General features: G+C 43.6%; 1 protein-coding gene across 6 annotated transcripts in view; it reads left to right on the plus strand.

The window, feature by feature from the left end:
* Positions 1-234: 234 nt before the first annotated feature.
* unc13bb (unc-13 homolog Bb (C. elegans)) overlaps positions 235-15,808 on the plus strand; it is a 114,229-nt gene continuing 98,655 nt past the window's right edge. For 3 of the 6 annotated variants that reach the window (XM_090234604.1, XM_090234602.1, XM_090234605.1), the window contains exons 1-2: positions 235-502; positions 6,651-6,680. In XM_090234604.1, the coding sequence (XP_090090730.1) occupies positions 481-502; positions 6,651-6,680 (52 nt within the window). In that variant the 5' untranslated portion in view covers positions 235-480. The remainder of the gene's footprint in view (positions 503-6,650; positions 6,681-15,808) is intronic. The other 3 variants (XM_090234600.1, XM_090234601.1, XM_090234603.1) reach the window with 1 other exon arrangement.

Here is a 15,808-nt window from a genome sequence, read left to right on the forward strand (position 1 = left end):
GTTACACTTTTTTAATTCTATATTTTTTGTACAGGTGAAAACTACAAAATAGGCCACTAACTGGGAGCGAAAACTCTGCGTCACCACCTGTTCCCTCAATCTGTGGTTTTTAGTCTCTCTTCATTGATTGGTCAGAACCTTCTCTACGGTCCGACCTTTTCAGAGATTATGCTCACTCAATGGATGGACTAGATGTCATTAGAGAGTATTTCGGCGCCGCCCTCTTATCTCGGTGCCGCCCTCTTATCTCGGTGCCCTCAGGTTAGTCTAATGAATTTTATCATGGCGTGCCCGTGGCAGGGGGCTATTGCTCTCTGCCGAACCTTTATGTTTCTTTTTACAGCATCTGAAGCCCACCTGTAACAACTTAAAAAAGTGATTGGAGACATTGTTTGTAATGTTACCTGGCTGAGCGCATTTTTTCTGAGACGTTTGGTACATTTTTTTAACTAGAGGGATTGTCAGAGAAAAGCTCTTGCCATGTCTCTACTTTGTGTAAGAGGTGAGTTATTCCTTTTTTCTTTAATACATTTTCATATATTTTGACTTCATAAATCGAAAACAGAACACTTGTTTCAAGTGAAGTAACGTTAGATTGTGAAACCCAGCAGTAACCGGTTTGAAAGCCGGATAGACCAAACTGGATGAATTGAACTTTTGCGGCCGTGATTGTTTGTTTTTTCCCTTGTTGAAACAAAGTTGTTTCCGTATGTCTCCCTTATGTAGATGTAAAAGAAACGCCTATAGTTAATATATTGTATAAAAATAGTATATTTTGGCAATTTTATTTGGATTTGGAGATTATCTGTTACATAATTCTGAGATGGGAGCCGTCACCTCTACCACCAGCTGTTTTCCAGTGTTTCTGCTCTTGTCAGCTGATTTAACGTTTGTTAGTTTGACATGTCAGTTTCCATATTACAACATTAGGAAAAAGCAGTTTTACTTGCTAAATATTTTTTGCTTGTGTAATGGTTGTAATTGGTTATCAAAAGTATATTTAGAATTTGGTTGGCTTTTATATCAAGTACACCAAAGCCACCTAAATTAGAATATTGTATGATTGTGTGCTCTTATGGTACACAATCTGTTTTTTGCAATCGTGTTATCGTTTGTGTGGTGTGTGTGTGATCACCATTGCCATGTCCTCTAAACATCTCATTTACTTCACAAAGAGTTGCCTATAATCCAATTTGTGTGGTAGTGTTTCTGCTTAACATCTAAAGTGTCTTAACAATACTGTATACTACAGTTCAGGTAACATTTAGCAAATAAGGTTGTCTAAAGTGAAATAAGTGTCAACTTAGCCAAAACCACATTTCTCCTCTTATACATGTGTAGTATACAGCCATTATTCATTCATGCTTGACTGGCATTTTTGTTGGTTAAGCTGGCTGGCATGTTTTTCAATTATTTTTCTGGGGGTACTTGATACTGGCACAATTTATGCTTGTGCAGTGACTCCTTGTTCAGTTGATGATGTAATTAGTCATTGAAATTATGCACAAAATACCATCAAGGAATAGAGGCAAAAAATACAATTTTGCTTGACTGAGTTCTCTGAACTTCTCAATTATTTATACTGTAAGAAAAGCTTTTCCCTGTTTCTTTTTTTTCCGTTCCGAAAAATACAAAAATGAGGCAAAATATCACTCAGATATATCTATTAATGAAACTGAAAAATAATTACTAGTATCCGACTAGTTTTATTAGCTCCCCCTCTGTCGTCAATACCTGTGGTTCAGGATCAATACCCATGGCTCTTCGGCTGGTACGGGAAATCTCTTTTTGGCACTGAGGGAAATGGGATGAAAAACAGGCAGGTGTTGACTGTCAAGTCTTTCAGACCTATCTCCATCAAGACTAATGACGTTTAAACAACATTTTATGCCTGACATCTCATGTTAGTATACATAGCAGACCAGGTAATAGACCAGTGTCAACCATGCTTGAAGCGTTATTTTCATTATCTCTTCAAACATTCTATTTTGGCAGGTACATAATGGCACAGATGTGTGATTGTGGTCAGTAGGAACTGCAGTTGGCAGAGGCACTTTTTGATGGAATTTGTGCCTTGTCACAATTTCATTGTAATCAGGCTCCTCCTAACAAGTGAGGCGTCTAAGTGTTTAGCTCACCTAATTGAGTCAATGGCTTTTGTTGTCACGTCCAGACTTACAGCAGGTGCATGATACCAGATGGTGATGTAATAAAACAATATAAATGATAGCTGTCTTCTCTTGGCATCTCTCCATGGGCTAACCTTAATTCTCCCCATCCAGTAGAATCTTGTTTGACACCTCATTAGGCCAAGCCTCAACCTGGGCCCGTCACAGGCCAGAAGAGATTAGGGCTTGTGGCAGTGTATGGGTCATGAGGAGTCTGGACAGGTGAACACAGCACATCCAGAGACGAACACTCTAATTTACAGTAATTTAGCATGTTTGTTTAATATGCTGTGGTTTCCTCTAACACGTTCGTCCTAGAAAATGTACAACATACATTTATTGATTAGTATTGAGAAAATGGAAACTGGAGCCACTGTAGTTTAGTCTACCAACCCAAACATAGTAGTAGTGCATTGAATCCTAGACCGGATGTATCCTGTATGTGATTGGCTGCTGTGACTCACCCCTTCCCCTGTACAGCAGTGTCATGGTTTTTTGTTTATTTATTGCCCATAGAAAGGCCCATCTCCATGGTGATGTCTTTACACAACAGATATGTGTTCTACCCCTCCAAGTGTGACAGGTGGACAGTCACAGAGACCCATGCTGTGTGTGGATCAGGGCTGGGCTGGGTGGACAGTACACATGGACATCTCATAATAATATGGTCCTGCAAACCTAGGGATTCTATTGTGTGGATGCTGAATAGGCATCCTGGTTTGGTAGATGATTATTATTGCAGACTGAGTGTTTTAGGAGTATCACCAATCCTTTTCAAATGCTAAGTGTGCCATTGACATGGAGAGGGATTTATTCTGTGGCTCCTATGAATAAACTCTGATGTGTGTGTCTCAGTGCTATAAAAAACAGTGTTTGTGACAGTCTTGATGAAATGAAAGCACACTACATGAGGAAATGGGCCATGTTGACTTTGTCACAGATTCAGCTGCGTCAATAATCTGATATATAGATAGAGGGACAGAAGGATAGCTTGATGTATGGTCTAGGCCTATAAATCAAGAAGATAGTGTGAGAGGGGAAAGATGTCATGTTGACAGGGCGAAAGAGAATTGGTCAGAGGACAGCGAGATTGAGTATAAAGTGCAGTGAGAGCGAGGGAGAGAGCTGAGAGATTGCAACAGTAATCCCCTGGCCATCTGTTGCTCTGTCTCGCTCGGTCTCTGTTTCTCTCTGCTCTCTGGTCTGCTTTCCCGCCCATAAGCTCCACCTGATCAGCTCCAGTGCAGTGTGTAAATACAGAACAATAGAAGCCTCTGACCCTGCTCTTCTCTTCCTGTCTCCCTGTACCGCCTGACAACACTCCCTAGGCATGCGTGGCCGGAGTAAGCAGTGTGTCCGTCCCATCCACAATGTGGTCACGTGACTTGCTTCCTCTGACCCCAATTTAAGGGTTACCAGTACTAATCCTGCGAGCTGAGTAACAATCGCAAGCCAGGCAGGCGTCCAGTGGATTCACTGGTGGAAATCCCTTAACTCAATATTCAAATGCACCTTGTGCTGGGCTGCTGGCAACTCCCAAACGTATCTTAAAATTTGACTGGATGTGAACAATGATATAGTTTGTATGTAGTATTCTTATTGGACCTTTTTTCTGTCTTATCATTTTATTACTCTGCTGCTGTGTTTCCAGTCTACTAAAACTAATCTTCAATTATATGTAGCCAATTGTTTCCTTTTACTGCTTTGGTTACAGTTAGGGTTCTTTTGTTGTTCCTATCATTTGGTAAAGAAACAAAACTATGGTCAGACATCAGGTGAGCACACAGTAGAGCAGATTAGTAAACAGTAGGTTGATAGGGGAACTGAGCAACTGCCCCTGGCCAAACACTGATGGCTTCCTCCAGTCACAAAGATGGACGGCTGAGCAGAAGAGCGATAAGAATCAGTTTCCATCATAATGGCCCCTCGCTTTATGGCCCTCTGCTCTGTTCGCCTCCGCTTACAATGACGTCAGCTTGATTGGGACATCATGCCTGCCGTCGTGCCAGCTCAGGCCAGAGTCACAGTCTGGTGGCCTAGAAGAGCCTCTCTGGAAACACTGACGTCACACTCCTGACCCTCTGCTTTTCCACTGCTCCCTTTCCTATTTTCGCAGAGCCAGTGGGAGAATCGCAATTGGATTTCCTTGGTTCCTCCAAGAGGAAAGATGGAAATAAATGAGCTTGTATGAAATGACTCTTCTCTAGCGCGTCATCATCAGCAAAATGTCAATTACAGAAGTGGAATCCCAAAATAATGTGTAATAATGTGTAATAAGTGACGAATGTAGCTAGTTGTGCTAGACTTTTTATATATAGAAGGATAAGTAGGGTATCAATTTGTGCGCATGCTTTTCTTATCTGAGAAAACGACAGCAGTTTCAAAGGGAGTGTGGTGGATTACAAACTCTTCCGTGGTAGGATACACCTGAACATACTCCCCCACAGGAGGCAATCTAGGAGAGGAGCAAATTCCTCCGGTCACCTATTAACTAATTGATGCTCTCCAACACATGGCGACCGCTTGTCGGTTTCCGGGTCCTGGAGGAAGGAGGAGTCGGAGTGGACAGACCTTTGCCCATTTGAAAATATCTCCGTGTGTGTAGAGAATGGAAGATGGCAGGTGCATTTTGAAAGCGCTCTCTCCTCTACCTCCTCCATTTCCCTCCTTGGGGTCGTCTCTTTGCCACATTGTTGCTGGGGAGATTAAGAGGCTAACTAAGATGGGCAAATAAATAGAGCCACACTCACTTGGGCTGCATGTTATTCTAGCTGTGTACAGAGCGAGAGAGGGGGAAGAGCTGTACGTGCTGATATTAAAATCATGTAGAGTCCGCTCCTGTCACTCACTGCCACCCGAACCTGCCCATCTGCCATCCCAGCCCTGTCGTTTAGTCGCTGGTACATAAGGCTGAAGCAGCATTCACAATTAATCCCCTCTAAACCGTCTTTCAAATCCATAACCCTTATTGTATAGATACAGGAAATGTCTAAAGTCAGCCAGGTCTAAAAATACACGAGTGCACTAGATGTTGTTTTTATGCTCTCGTTGTTCACATAGTAGATGAAAAGAGAATTTGCTAATTGTTTTGTTTTATAAACATCTGGTAGGCTTAGCATCATATCATTGCCCTTGTTGTATGTTACATTCTGCTTTGTGATACCTATATTTCGTGTAGATTAATCCACCATTCAACCAATGACTACCTTTTCACCATTCTGATGTGTTTCACACACCTTACACTGGAATGATGGGTATGACTTTGACTTTCTGCGAACTGAAGGTCATTAGGTCATTAGGCTATCCCTAGACATGTGAAGTATCTTCATGTCTAGAAGAGCTTCCAGGCTTCTGTCATAATGGTCCATTTTAAGTTAAAAAATTAATAAAAAATATTGCAGGGGAAGTTTGGTGAAACTAATTCCGTCTGAATTGTCCACTGGAAAAACGGACATGCTGTGGTAACATTTATATAACCAACGTTCTATAGTAATACTAGGCCTGTGTGAATAGGATTCAGGGCTCTCCATATTCCAGTCTATCAGGGTTTTGTCCAGGCAAAGGTTGGGATTATGGCTCCAATGCCAGAGAACGTAGCCCTCCCAGATAGGCTAAGTCAGTACGGGAGTGGATTGTGTATTATGGGATTTGACTGTGAAAGATTACAGCAAAGAGGTCAATATGAAAGTGTGGCCTGACAGAGTAGTGGTAAATTTACATTTACATCTGAATATTTACATGAGAACTTGATAACCTTGTAACATGTTATTTTAACTCCTTTCTATGATGTTCAATGGTGTATTGAAACATCATGGTTTCTTTTGGTTTTAAAATATTGATGATTTCAGCCTTGCTGTTCTCCATCGGAATAACTAATCAGTTTTTATGAAAGTATCCCACGTCTTTAGGGTTTAGCTAAAAATTTTTTTTTAGTATTTAGTGATTGTCTAAAATGTGAGAGGCTGGTGTTTTCTGCTGCTAGGTTGAGGTTGAGAGGATATTGTAATGCTGATGCTCACTCATACAGACATCACCTGGATGGCCAGGTCTCACCCTTAACAGATTCCTACTCAATGCTTCATCAACACGTGCTCTATCTGTTGGTCTACATACATTATTAATTCATTTTTCAGGCCTCACCTACACATGTCATGTGCTCTTTTTTTCTGTGGTTGTGGTTGATTGGTGTTTGTGTGACTGGTTCCTGGTCCCTGATTCACCAATTGGCATGCACTGCTGGGTTACACTCAGCATGATGGATCTGACTGCAGCCTCTCAGGGGATGCCATTGAGGAGACATGAAGTGACCACGGGATCACAGTCATTGTACACAATGTAGTCTACAGCAATTTGTTTCTGATAAAGCTGTGTGATATCTCTGAAGTAAGTCATGAGCAGGGATACTGACTTGCTGTTTCTTTAAAAATGAAAAATAAAAACACATCTGACATTTCTAATGGTTATTTTATGTTTCTTTTTCAGTAAAGAAAGCCAAGCTACATGGATCACGGGGTAAGTCCTTAAACTCTTTAGTTTGGTGTTATGTCTTTGAATGTTGTCCCAAACTAGGACCTTGTGGGTGTGTCATAAATATGTTAGCTATTTTGACAGTGGGAGTTATGGGCAGAACACCTGGCGTTAGCGTAATAAACGCAACAAATAAGTTATACGTCTGATGGTTTGACCACTCACTGGCCAATGAAAACCTGCTCCGAAGGTTTTTGAGGTTGTAATAAACAGAGCATTGTCTGTTTTCTACCTACAAATACAGCGGGGAGAACAAGTATTTGATACACTGCCAAATTTGCAGGTTTTCCTACTTACAAAGCATGTAGAGGTCAAATGTTTTATCATAGGTACACTTCAACTGTGAGAGACGGAATCTAAAACAAAAATCCAGAAAATCACATTGTATGATTTTTAAGTAATTCATTTGTATTTTATTGCATGACATAAGTATTTGATCACCTACTAACCAGTAAGAATTCCGGATCTCACAGACATGCAGTTTTTCTTTAAGAAGCCCTCCTGTTCTCCACTCATTACCTGTATTAACTGCACCTGTTTGAACTCGTTACCTGTATAAGAGACACCTGTCCACACACTCAATCAAACAGACTCCAACCTCTCCACAATGGCCAAGACCAGGGAGCTGTGTAAGGACATCAGGGATAAAATTGTAGACCTGCACAAGGCGGGGATGGGCTACAGGACAACGGGCAAGCAGCTTGGTGAGAAGGCAACAACTGTTGGTGCAATTATTAGAAAATGGAAGAAGTTCAAGATGACGGTCAATCACCCTCGGTCTGGGGCTCCATGCAAGATCTCACCTCATAGGGCATCGATGATCATGAGGAAGGTGAGGGATCAGCCCAGTACTACTCGGCAGGACCTGATCAATGACCTGAAGAGAGCTGGGACCACAGTCTCAAAGAAAACCATTAGTAACACACTACGCCGTCATGGATTAAAATCCTGCAGCGCACGCAAGGTCCCCCTGCTCAAGCCAGCGCATGTCCAGGCCCATCTGAAGTTTGCCAATTACCATCTGGATGATCCAGAGAAGGAATGGGAGAAGGTCATGTTTTCAGATGAGACAAAAATAGAGCTTTTTGGTGTAAACTCCACTCGCCGTGTTTGGAGGAAGAAGAAGGATGAGTACAACCCCAAGAACACCATCCCAACAGTGAAGCATGGCGGTGGAAACATAATTCTTTGGGGATGCTTTTCTGCAAAGGGGACAGGACGACTGCACCGTTTTGAGGGGAGGATGGATGAGGCCATGTATCGTGAGATCTTGGCCAACAACCTCCTTCCCTCAGTAAGAGCATTGAAGATGGGTCGTGGCTGGGTATTCCAGCATGAAAACGACCCGAAACACACAGCCAGGGCAACTAAGGAGTAGCTCCGTAAGAAGCATCTCAGGGTCCTGGAGTGGCCTAGCCAGTCTCCAGACCTGAGCCCAATAGAACATTTTTGAAGGGAGCTGAAAGTCCGTATTACCCAGCGACAGCCCCAAAACCTGAAGGATCTGGAGAAGGTCTGTATGGAGGAGTGGGCCAAAATCCCTGCTGCAGTGTGTGCAAACCTGGTCAAGAACTACAGGAAATGTATGATCTCTGTAATTGCAAACAAAGGTTTCTGTACCAAATATTAAGTTCTGCTTTTCTGATGTATCAAATACCTATGTCATGCAATAAAATGAAAATGAATTACTTAAAAATCATACAATGTGATTTTTCTAGTTTTTTGTTTTAGTTTCCGTCTCTCACAGTTGAAGTGTACCTATGATAAAAATTAGACCTACATGCTTTGTAAGTAGGAAAACCTGCAAAATCGGCAGTGAATCAAATACTTGTTCTCCCAACTGTATAGCTGTCTTTTGAACGGTTTAAGCTACAAAATATTATGACTCCATCACTGAAAGATAAGACTCGCAGGAACACGTATTGCCTGATGATCTCATGAATTTCCCAAGATCTTTTTGATGCATTTGTCACTGCAAACCATACTTCCATATGATTGAAGTACTGTCAAAAGTACTGTCAGACTGATTTAGCACTGGTGCACGTTTTTAAGGACACACCTCAGATATTGCCATCCCTCCATCCTTAGCTCAAGCGAGCACATAAAACAGGTAAATTACCAATCCTGCTGCAAGGGTTGGAAAATAGCAGAGCACCGGTTTTAACAAGTATAAATGACCAACAAGTGTGTTTGACAATTGCCGGCCTAAAAATAGAGGTATTACCGAGGTATTTGGAAATGGCCACGGGATGATTTTCTATACTGTCAATGCCATTGAAACAATTTATTTGAAGCTTTCATTACTTTTGAATATTTGTAGTTACTTATTAAGTAAATACCTGCAGTGAACTTGTGCGATCGTTGGAGATAAAGCAGGTTGCGTTCTTCATTTCACCTGTCACATTATTTTACATTATGAAGCTTACCGGTAGTCTCCAGTCTAGGGCTGTCCCGACTAAAAAAAATCTTGGTCCAATCAATTGGTCAATTTTTAAACATGTATTTTTCCATATAGAGACACCCTGTGTTTTTAACTTCTTGGCGCACCCATCCCTTTAGAGGAATCATTTTCGTCAACATCCGCTGAATTGCAGAGCGTCAAATTTAAATTACTAAAAATATTTAATTTTCATGAAATCACAAATGCAATATAGCAAAACACAGGTTAGCTTGTTAATCCACCTGGTGTGTCAGATTTCAAAAAAGCTTTACAGCAAAAGCTATCTAAGCTTTTATGTTAGGACATCTCTCTCAGCAGACAAAACATTACAAACAGCTAGCAGCAAAGTAGATTGGTCACGAAAGTCAGAAAAGCAATAGAATGAATCGCTTACCTTTGATCTTCGGATGTTTACACTCACGAGACTCCCAGTTACACAAATGTTCCTTTTGTTCGATAAAGATTATTTTTATATCCAAAAAACTCAATTTGTTTGGCGCGTTTCGTTCAGAAATCCACAGGCTCGTGCAGGTCATGACAGCAGACAAATTCCAAATAGTATCAGTAAAGTTTGTAGAAACATGTCAAACGTTTCTTATAATCAATCCTCAGGTTGTTTTTACAATAAATAATCAATAATATTTCAACCGGACCCTAGCTTTGTCAATAGGAGAGAGAGAGAGAGTGTCTGCTCCAAGCTGTTGTACATGCAAAACTCTGCTGGCACCCAGCCATCCACTGACGCGATGTGATCGTTCTCGCTAATTTTTCAGAATAAAAGCCTGAAACTATGTCTTAAGACTGTTCACACCATGTGGAAGCCATATGAAAAGGAATCTGGTTGACATCCCTTTAAATGGAGGGAAGACATGCAATGGAACAGGGAGATTCTTTTCTCTTAGGCACTTCCTGGTTGGATTTTCCTCAGGTTTTCGCCTGCAATATCAGTTCTGTTATGCTCACAGACAATGTTTTGACAGTTTTGAAACTTTAGAGTGTTTTCTATCCTAATCTGACAATTATATGCATATTCTAGATTCTGGGCCTGAGAAATAGGCAGTTTCATTTGGGTAAATTTTCATCCAAACATCAAAATATTGCCCCCTACACTCAACAGGTTAATGAAATCAACTAATGCATTGGTTAATGAAATCAACTAATGCATTGAGCTTGTCTGATGCTTAAAGCTTACTGTTTGATGAAATAAGACAAACGCCTCAAGAGGGCGCCAGAGATCTAGATAACCAGAAGAAAAAAACGTAACCTGACCCAACTATTCTCCTCCAGCTCCTGCTGGCTTTCGCAGATTCTGCTATTACTCTCCTGAAGTTGCTTGTAATGCGCTACACGAGGAGTTGGCAACCTTTCTCATATTGAATGCCAATTTATCTTTTCTACCGATCATATGCACATTTTCGTGTAACAGTTTAATTTAATCTATAACAACGTCTTCATGTCTCAAAATTATTGTCATGTGGTTAATCAAAATTCCATAAAAATCTAAATAAATTATAAACCTAAAAAAGTAAATTATTGCCATTGCCAAGTATGTAGAAATAAAGCCAACAAATAAAAACATTGCAGCCTGCAGGTAGAAAAAATCCTATACAACCTCAAATCAAATCAAATCAAATTTTATTTGTCACATACACATGGTTAGCAGATGTTAATGCGAGTGTAGCGAAATGCTTGTGCTTCTAGTTCCGACAATGCAGTAATAACCAACAAGTAATCTAACTAACAATACCAAAACTACTGTCTTGTACACAGTGTAAGGGGATAAAGAATATGTACATAAGGATATATGAATGAGTGATGGTACAGGGCAGCATAGGCAAGATACAGTAGATGGTATCGAGTACAGTATGTACAAATGAGATGAGTATGTAAACAAAGTGGCATAGTTTAAAGTGGCTAGTGATACATGTATTACATAAGGATACAGTCGATGATATAGAGTACAGTATATACGTATGCATATGAGATGAATAATGTAGGGTAAGTAACATTATATAAGGTAGCATTGTTTAAAGTGGCTAGTGATATATTTACATCATTTCCCATCAATTCCCATTATTAAAGTGGCTGGAGTTGAGTCAGTGTCAGTATGTTGGCAGCAGCCACTCAATGTTAGTGGTGGCTGTTTAACAGTCTGATGGCCTTGAGATAGAAGCTGTTTTTCAGTCTCTCGGTCCCAGCTTTGATGCACCTGTACTGACCTCGCCTTCTGGATGATAGCGGGGTGAACAGGCAGTGGCTCGGGTGGTTGATGTCCTTGATGATCTTTATGGCCTTCCTGTGACATCGGGTGGTGTAGGTGTCCTGGAGGGCAGGTAGTTTGACCCCGGTGATGCGTTGTGCAGACCTCACCACCCTCTGGAGAGCCTTACGGTTGAGGGTGGAGCAGTTGCCGTACCAGGCGGTGATACAGCCCGCCAGGATGCTCTCGATTGTGCATCTGTAGAAGTTTGTGAGTGCTTTTGGTGACAAGCCAAATTTCTTCAGCCTCCTGAGGTTGAAGAGGCGCTGCTGCGCCTTCTTCACAATGCTGTCTGTGTGAGTGGACCAATTCAGTTTGTCTGTGATGTGTATGCCGAGGAACTTAAAACTTGCTACCCTCTCCACTACTGTTCCATCGATGTGGATAGGGGGGTGTTCCCTCTGCTGTTTCCTGAAGTCCACAATCATCTCCTTAGTTTTGTTGACGTTGAGTGTGAGGTTATTTTCCTGACACCACACTCCGAGGGCCCTCACCTCCTCCCTGTAGGCCGTCTCGTCGTTGTTGGTAATCAAGCCTACCACTGTTGTGTCGTCCGCAAACTTGATGATTGAGTTGGAGGCGTGCGTGGCCACGCAGTCGTGGGTGAACAGGGAGTACAGGAGAGGGCTCAGAACGCACCCTTGTGGGGCCCCAGTGTTGAGGATCAGCGGGGAGGAGATGTTGTTGCCTACCCTCACCACCTGGGGGCGGCCCGTCAGGAAGTCCAGTACCCAGTTGCACAGGGCGGGGTCGAGACCCAGGGTCTCGAGCTTGATGACGAGCTTGGAGGGTACTATGGTGTTGAATGCCGAGCTGTAGTCAATGAACAGCATTCTCACATAGGTATTCCTCTTGTCCAGATGGGTTAGGGCAGTGTGCAGTGTGGTTGAGATTGCATCGTCTGTGGACCTATTTGGGCGGTAAGCAAATTGGAGTGGGTCTAGGGTGTCAGGTAGGGTGGAGGTGATATGGTCCTTGACTAGTCTCTCAAAGCACTTCATGATGACGGAAGTGAGTGCTACGGGGCGGTAGTCGTTTAGCTCAGTTACCTTAGCTTTCTTGGGAACAGGAACAATGGTGGCCCTCTTGAAGCATGTGGGAACAGCAGACTGGTATAGGGATTGATTGAATATGTCCGTAAACACACCGGCCAGCTGGTCTGCGCATGCTCTGAGGGCGCGGCTGGGGATGCCGTCTGGGCCTGCAGCCTTGCGAGGGTTAACACGTTTAAATGTCTTACTCACCTCGGCTGCAGTGAAGGAGAGACCGCATGTTTTCGTTGCCGGCCGTGTCAGTGGCACTGTATTGTCCTCAAAGCGGGCAAAAAAGTTGTTTAGTCTGCCTGGGAGCAGGACATCCTGGTCCGTGACTGGGCTGGATTCCTTCCTGTAGTCCGTGATTGACTGTAGACCCTGCCACATGCCTCTTGTGTCTGAGCCGTTGAATTGAGATTCTACTTTGTCTCTGTACTGACGCTTAGCTTGTTTGATAGCCTTGCGGAGGGAATAGCTGCACTGTTTGTTTTCGGTCATGTTACCAGACACCTTCCCCTGATTAAAAGCAGTGGTTCGCGCTTTCAGTTTCACGCGAATGCTGCCATCAATCCACGGTTTCTGGTTAGGGAATGTTTTAATCGTTGCTATGGGAACGACATCTTCAACGCACGTTCTAATGAACTCACACACCGAATCAGCGTATTCGTCAATGTTGTTGTCTGACGCAATACGAAACATGTCCCAGTCCACGTGGTGGAAGCAGTCTTGGAGTGTGGAGTCAGCTTGGTCGGACCAGCGTTGGACAGACCTCAGCGTGGGAGCCGCTTGTTTTAGTTTCTGTCTGTAGGCAGGGATCAACAAAATGGAGTCGTGGTCAGCTTTTCCGAAAGGGGGGCGGGGCAGGGCCTTATATGCGTCGCGGAAGTTAGAGTAACAATGATCCAAGGTCTTTCCACCCCTGGTTGCGCAATCGATATGCTGATAAAATTTAGGGAGTCTTGTTTTCAGATTAGCCTTGTTAAAATCCCCAGCTACAATGAATGCAGCCTCCGGATGAATGTTTTCCAGTTTGCAAAGAGTTAAATAAAGTTCGTTCAGAGCCATCGATGTGTCTGCTTGGGGGGGATGTATACGGCTGTGATTATAATCGAAGAGAATTCTCTTGGTAGATAATGCGGTCTACATTTGATTGTGAGGAATTCTAAATCAGGTGAACAGAAGGATTTGAGTTCCTGTATGTTTCTTCCATCACACCATGTCACGTTAGTCATAAGGCATACGCCGCCGCCCCTCTTCTTACCAGAAAGTTGTTTGTTTCTGTCTGCGCGATGTGTGGAGAAACCCGTTGGCTGCACCGCTTCGGATAGAGTCTCTCCAGTGAGCCACGTTTCCGTGAAGCAAAGAACGTTACAGTCTCTGATGTCCCTCTGGAATGCTACCCTTGCTCGGATTTCATCAACCTTGTTGTCAAGAGACTGGACATTGGCAAGAAGAATGCTAGGGAGTGGTGCACGATGTGCCCGTCTCCGGAGTCTGACCAGAAGACCGCCTCGTTTCCCTCTTTTTCTGAGTTGTTTTTTTTTTGGGTCGCTGCATGGAATCCACTCAGTTGTCCTGTTTGTAAGGCAGAACACAGGATCCGCGTCGCGAAAAACATATTCTTGGTAGTACTGATGGTGAGTTGATGCTGATCTTATATTCAGTAGTACCTCCCGAGTGGTGCAGTGGTCTACGGCACTGCATCTCAGTGCTAGCTGTGCCACTAGAGATTCTGGGTTCGAGTCCAGGCTCTGTCGCAGCTGGCCATGCCCGGTCGCTGCATGGAATCCACTCAGTTGTCCTGTTTGTAAGGCAGAACACAGGATCCGCGTCGCGAAAAACATATTCTTGGTAGTACTGATGGTGAGTTGATGCTGATCTTATATTCAGTAGTACCTCCCGAGTGGTGCAGTGGTCTACGGCACTGCATCTCAGTGCTAGCTGTGCCACTAGAGATTCTGGGTTCGAGTCCAGGCTCTGTCGCAGCTGGCCATGCCCGGGAGACCCATAGGGCGGCACACAATTGGCCCAGCGTTGTTCAGGTTAAGGGAGGGTTTGGCCCGCAGGGATGGCCTTGTCCCAGTGTGCACTAGCGACTTCTGTGGTGGGCCGGGTGCAGTGCACGCTGACACGGTTGCTAAGTGTACAGTGCTTCCTCCAACACATTGGTGCTGCTGACTTCTGAGTTAAGTGGGGATTTGCAGCAGTGCGGCTTGGTTTGGTTTTGTTTCGGGGGATGCACAGCTCTCGACCTTTGCCTTTCCTGAGTCCGTATTGGAGGTGCAGCGACAAGACTCCAACTACCAATTGGATACCACAAAATTGGGAAGAGAAAGGGGTAAACTTTTTTTGCCAACACCTCTCTGCAACGAATTTGAAACTTTGTATCAACTATTAAGTTGGGTCCAGTCATGATGCTTGTGCTAGCGAACTTGCAACATTGTATAAAATATTCTGGGCACTCAGTTTCCTGCGCCAGTGACCTCGGGACAGACACAGCTCTAGGCTATTTGTGCAAGGGATAAGAAGCAGTGCTTGACTTGGGCAGGAACCTCAAATTTTCTACTGCTTGAGCTCCTGTTCCTCTTATAGAATATTAGCTCAAAAGTATTGTGGATCTCCTGCACCTAAATATAAACAGTACCAGCACCCAAAATGAGTACCAAAACCTATTTCAGTCCAAGTCCAGCTGTTCTGGATGATTGAGTGATAACGCTCTCGGTAGCCGATGTGAGCAAGGCCTTTAAACAGGTTAACATTTACAAAGCCGCAGGGCCAGATGGATTACCAGGGCGTGTACTCAAAGCATGCTCTGACCAACTGGCAAGTGTCTTCACTGACATTTTCAACCTCTCCCTGACAGTCTGTAATACCTACATGTTTCAAGCAGACCACCATAGTCCCTGTGCCCAAAGAAGCGAAGGTAACCTACCTAAATGATTACCGCCCCGTGGCACTCATGTCGGTAGCCATGAAGTGCTTTGAAAGACTTGTCATGGCTCACATCAACAGCATCTCCCGGATACCCTAGACCCACTCCAATTCGAATACAGCCCCAACAGATCCACAGATGTCGCAATCTCAATCGCACTACACACTGCCCGTTCCCACCTGGTCAAAAGGAACACCTATGTAAGAATGCTGTTCATTGACAACAGCTCAGCGTTCAACACCATAGTGCCCACGAAGCTCATCACTAAGCTAAGGACCCTGGGACTAAACACCTCCCGCTGCAACTGGATCCTGGACTTCCTGACTGGCCACCCCCAGGTGGTAAGAGTAGGTAACAACACGTCTGCCGCGCTGATCCTCAACACTGGGGCCCCTCAGGGGTGTGTACTTAGTCCCCTCCTGTAATCCCTGTTCACCCACGACTGCG

Source organism: Oncorhynchus mykiss, chromosome 5 (assembly GCF_057628025.1).
Source record: "Oncorhynchus mykiss isolate SJ-2025 chromosome 5, ASM5762802v1, whole genome shotgun sequence".
Lineage (NCBI taxonomy): Eukaryota > Metazoa > Chordata > Actinopteri > Salmoniformes > Salmonidae > Oncorhynchus > Oncorhynchus mykiss.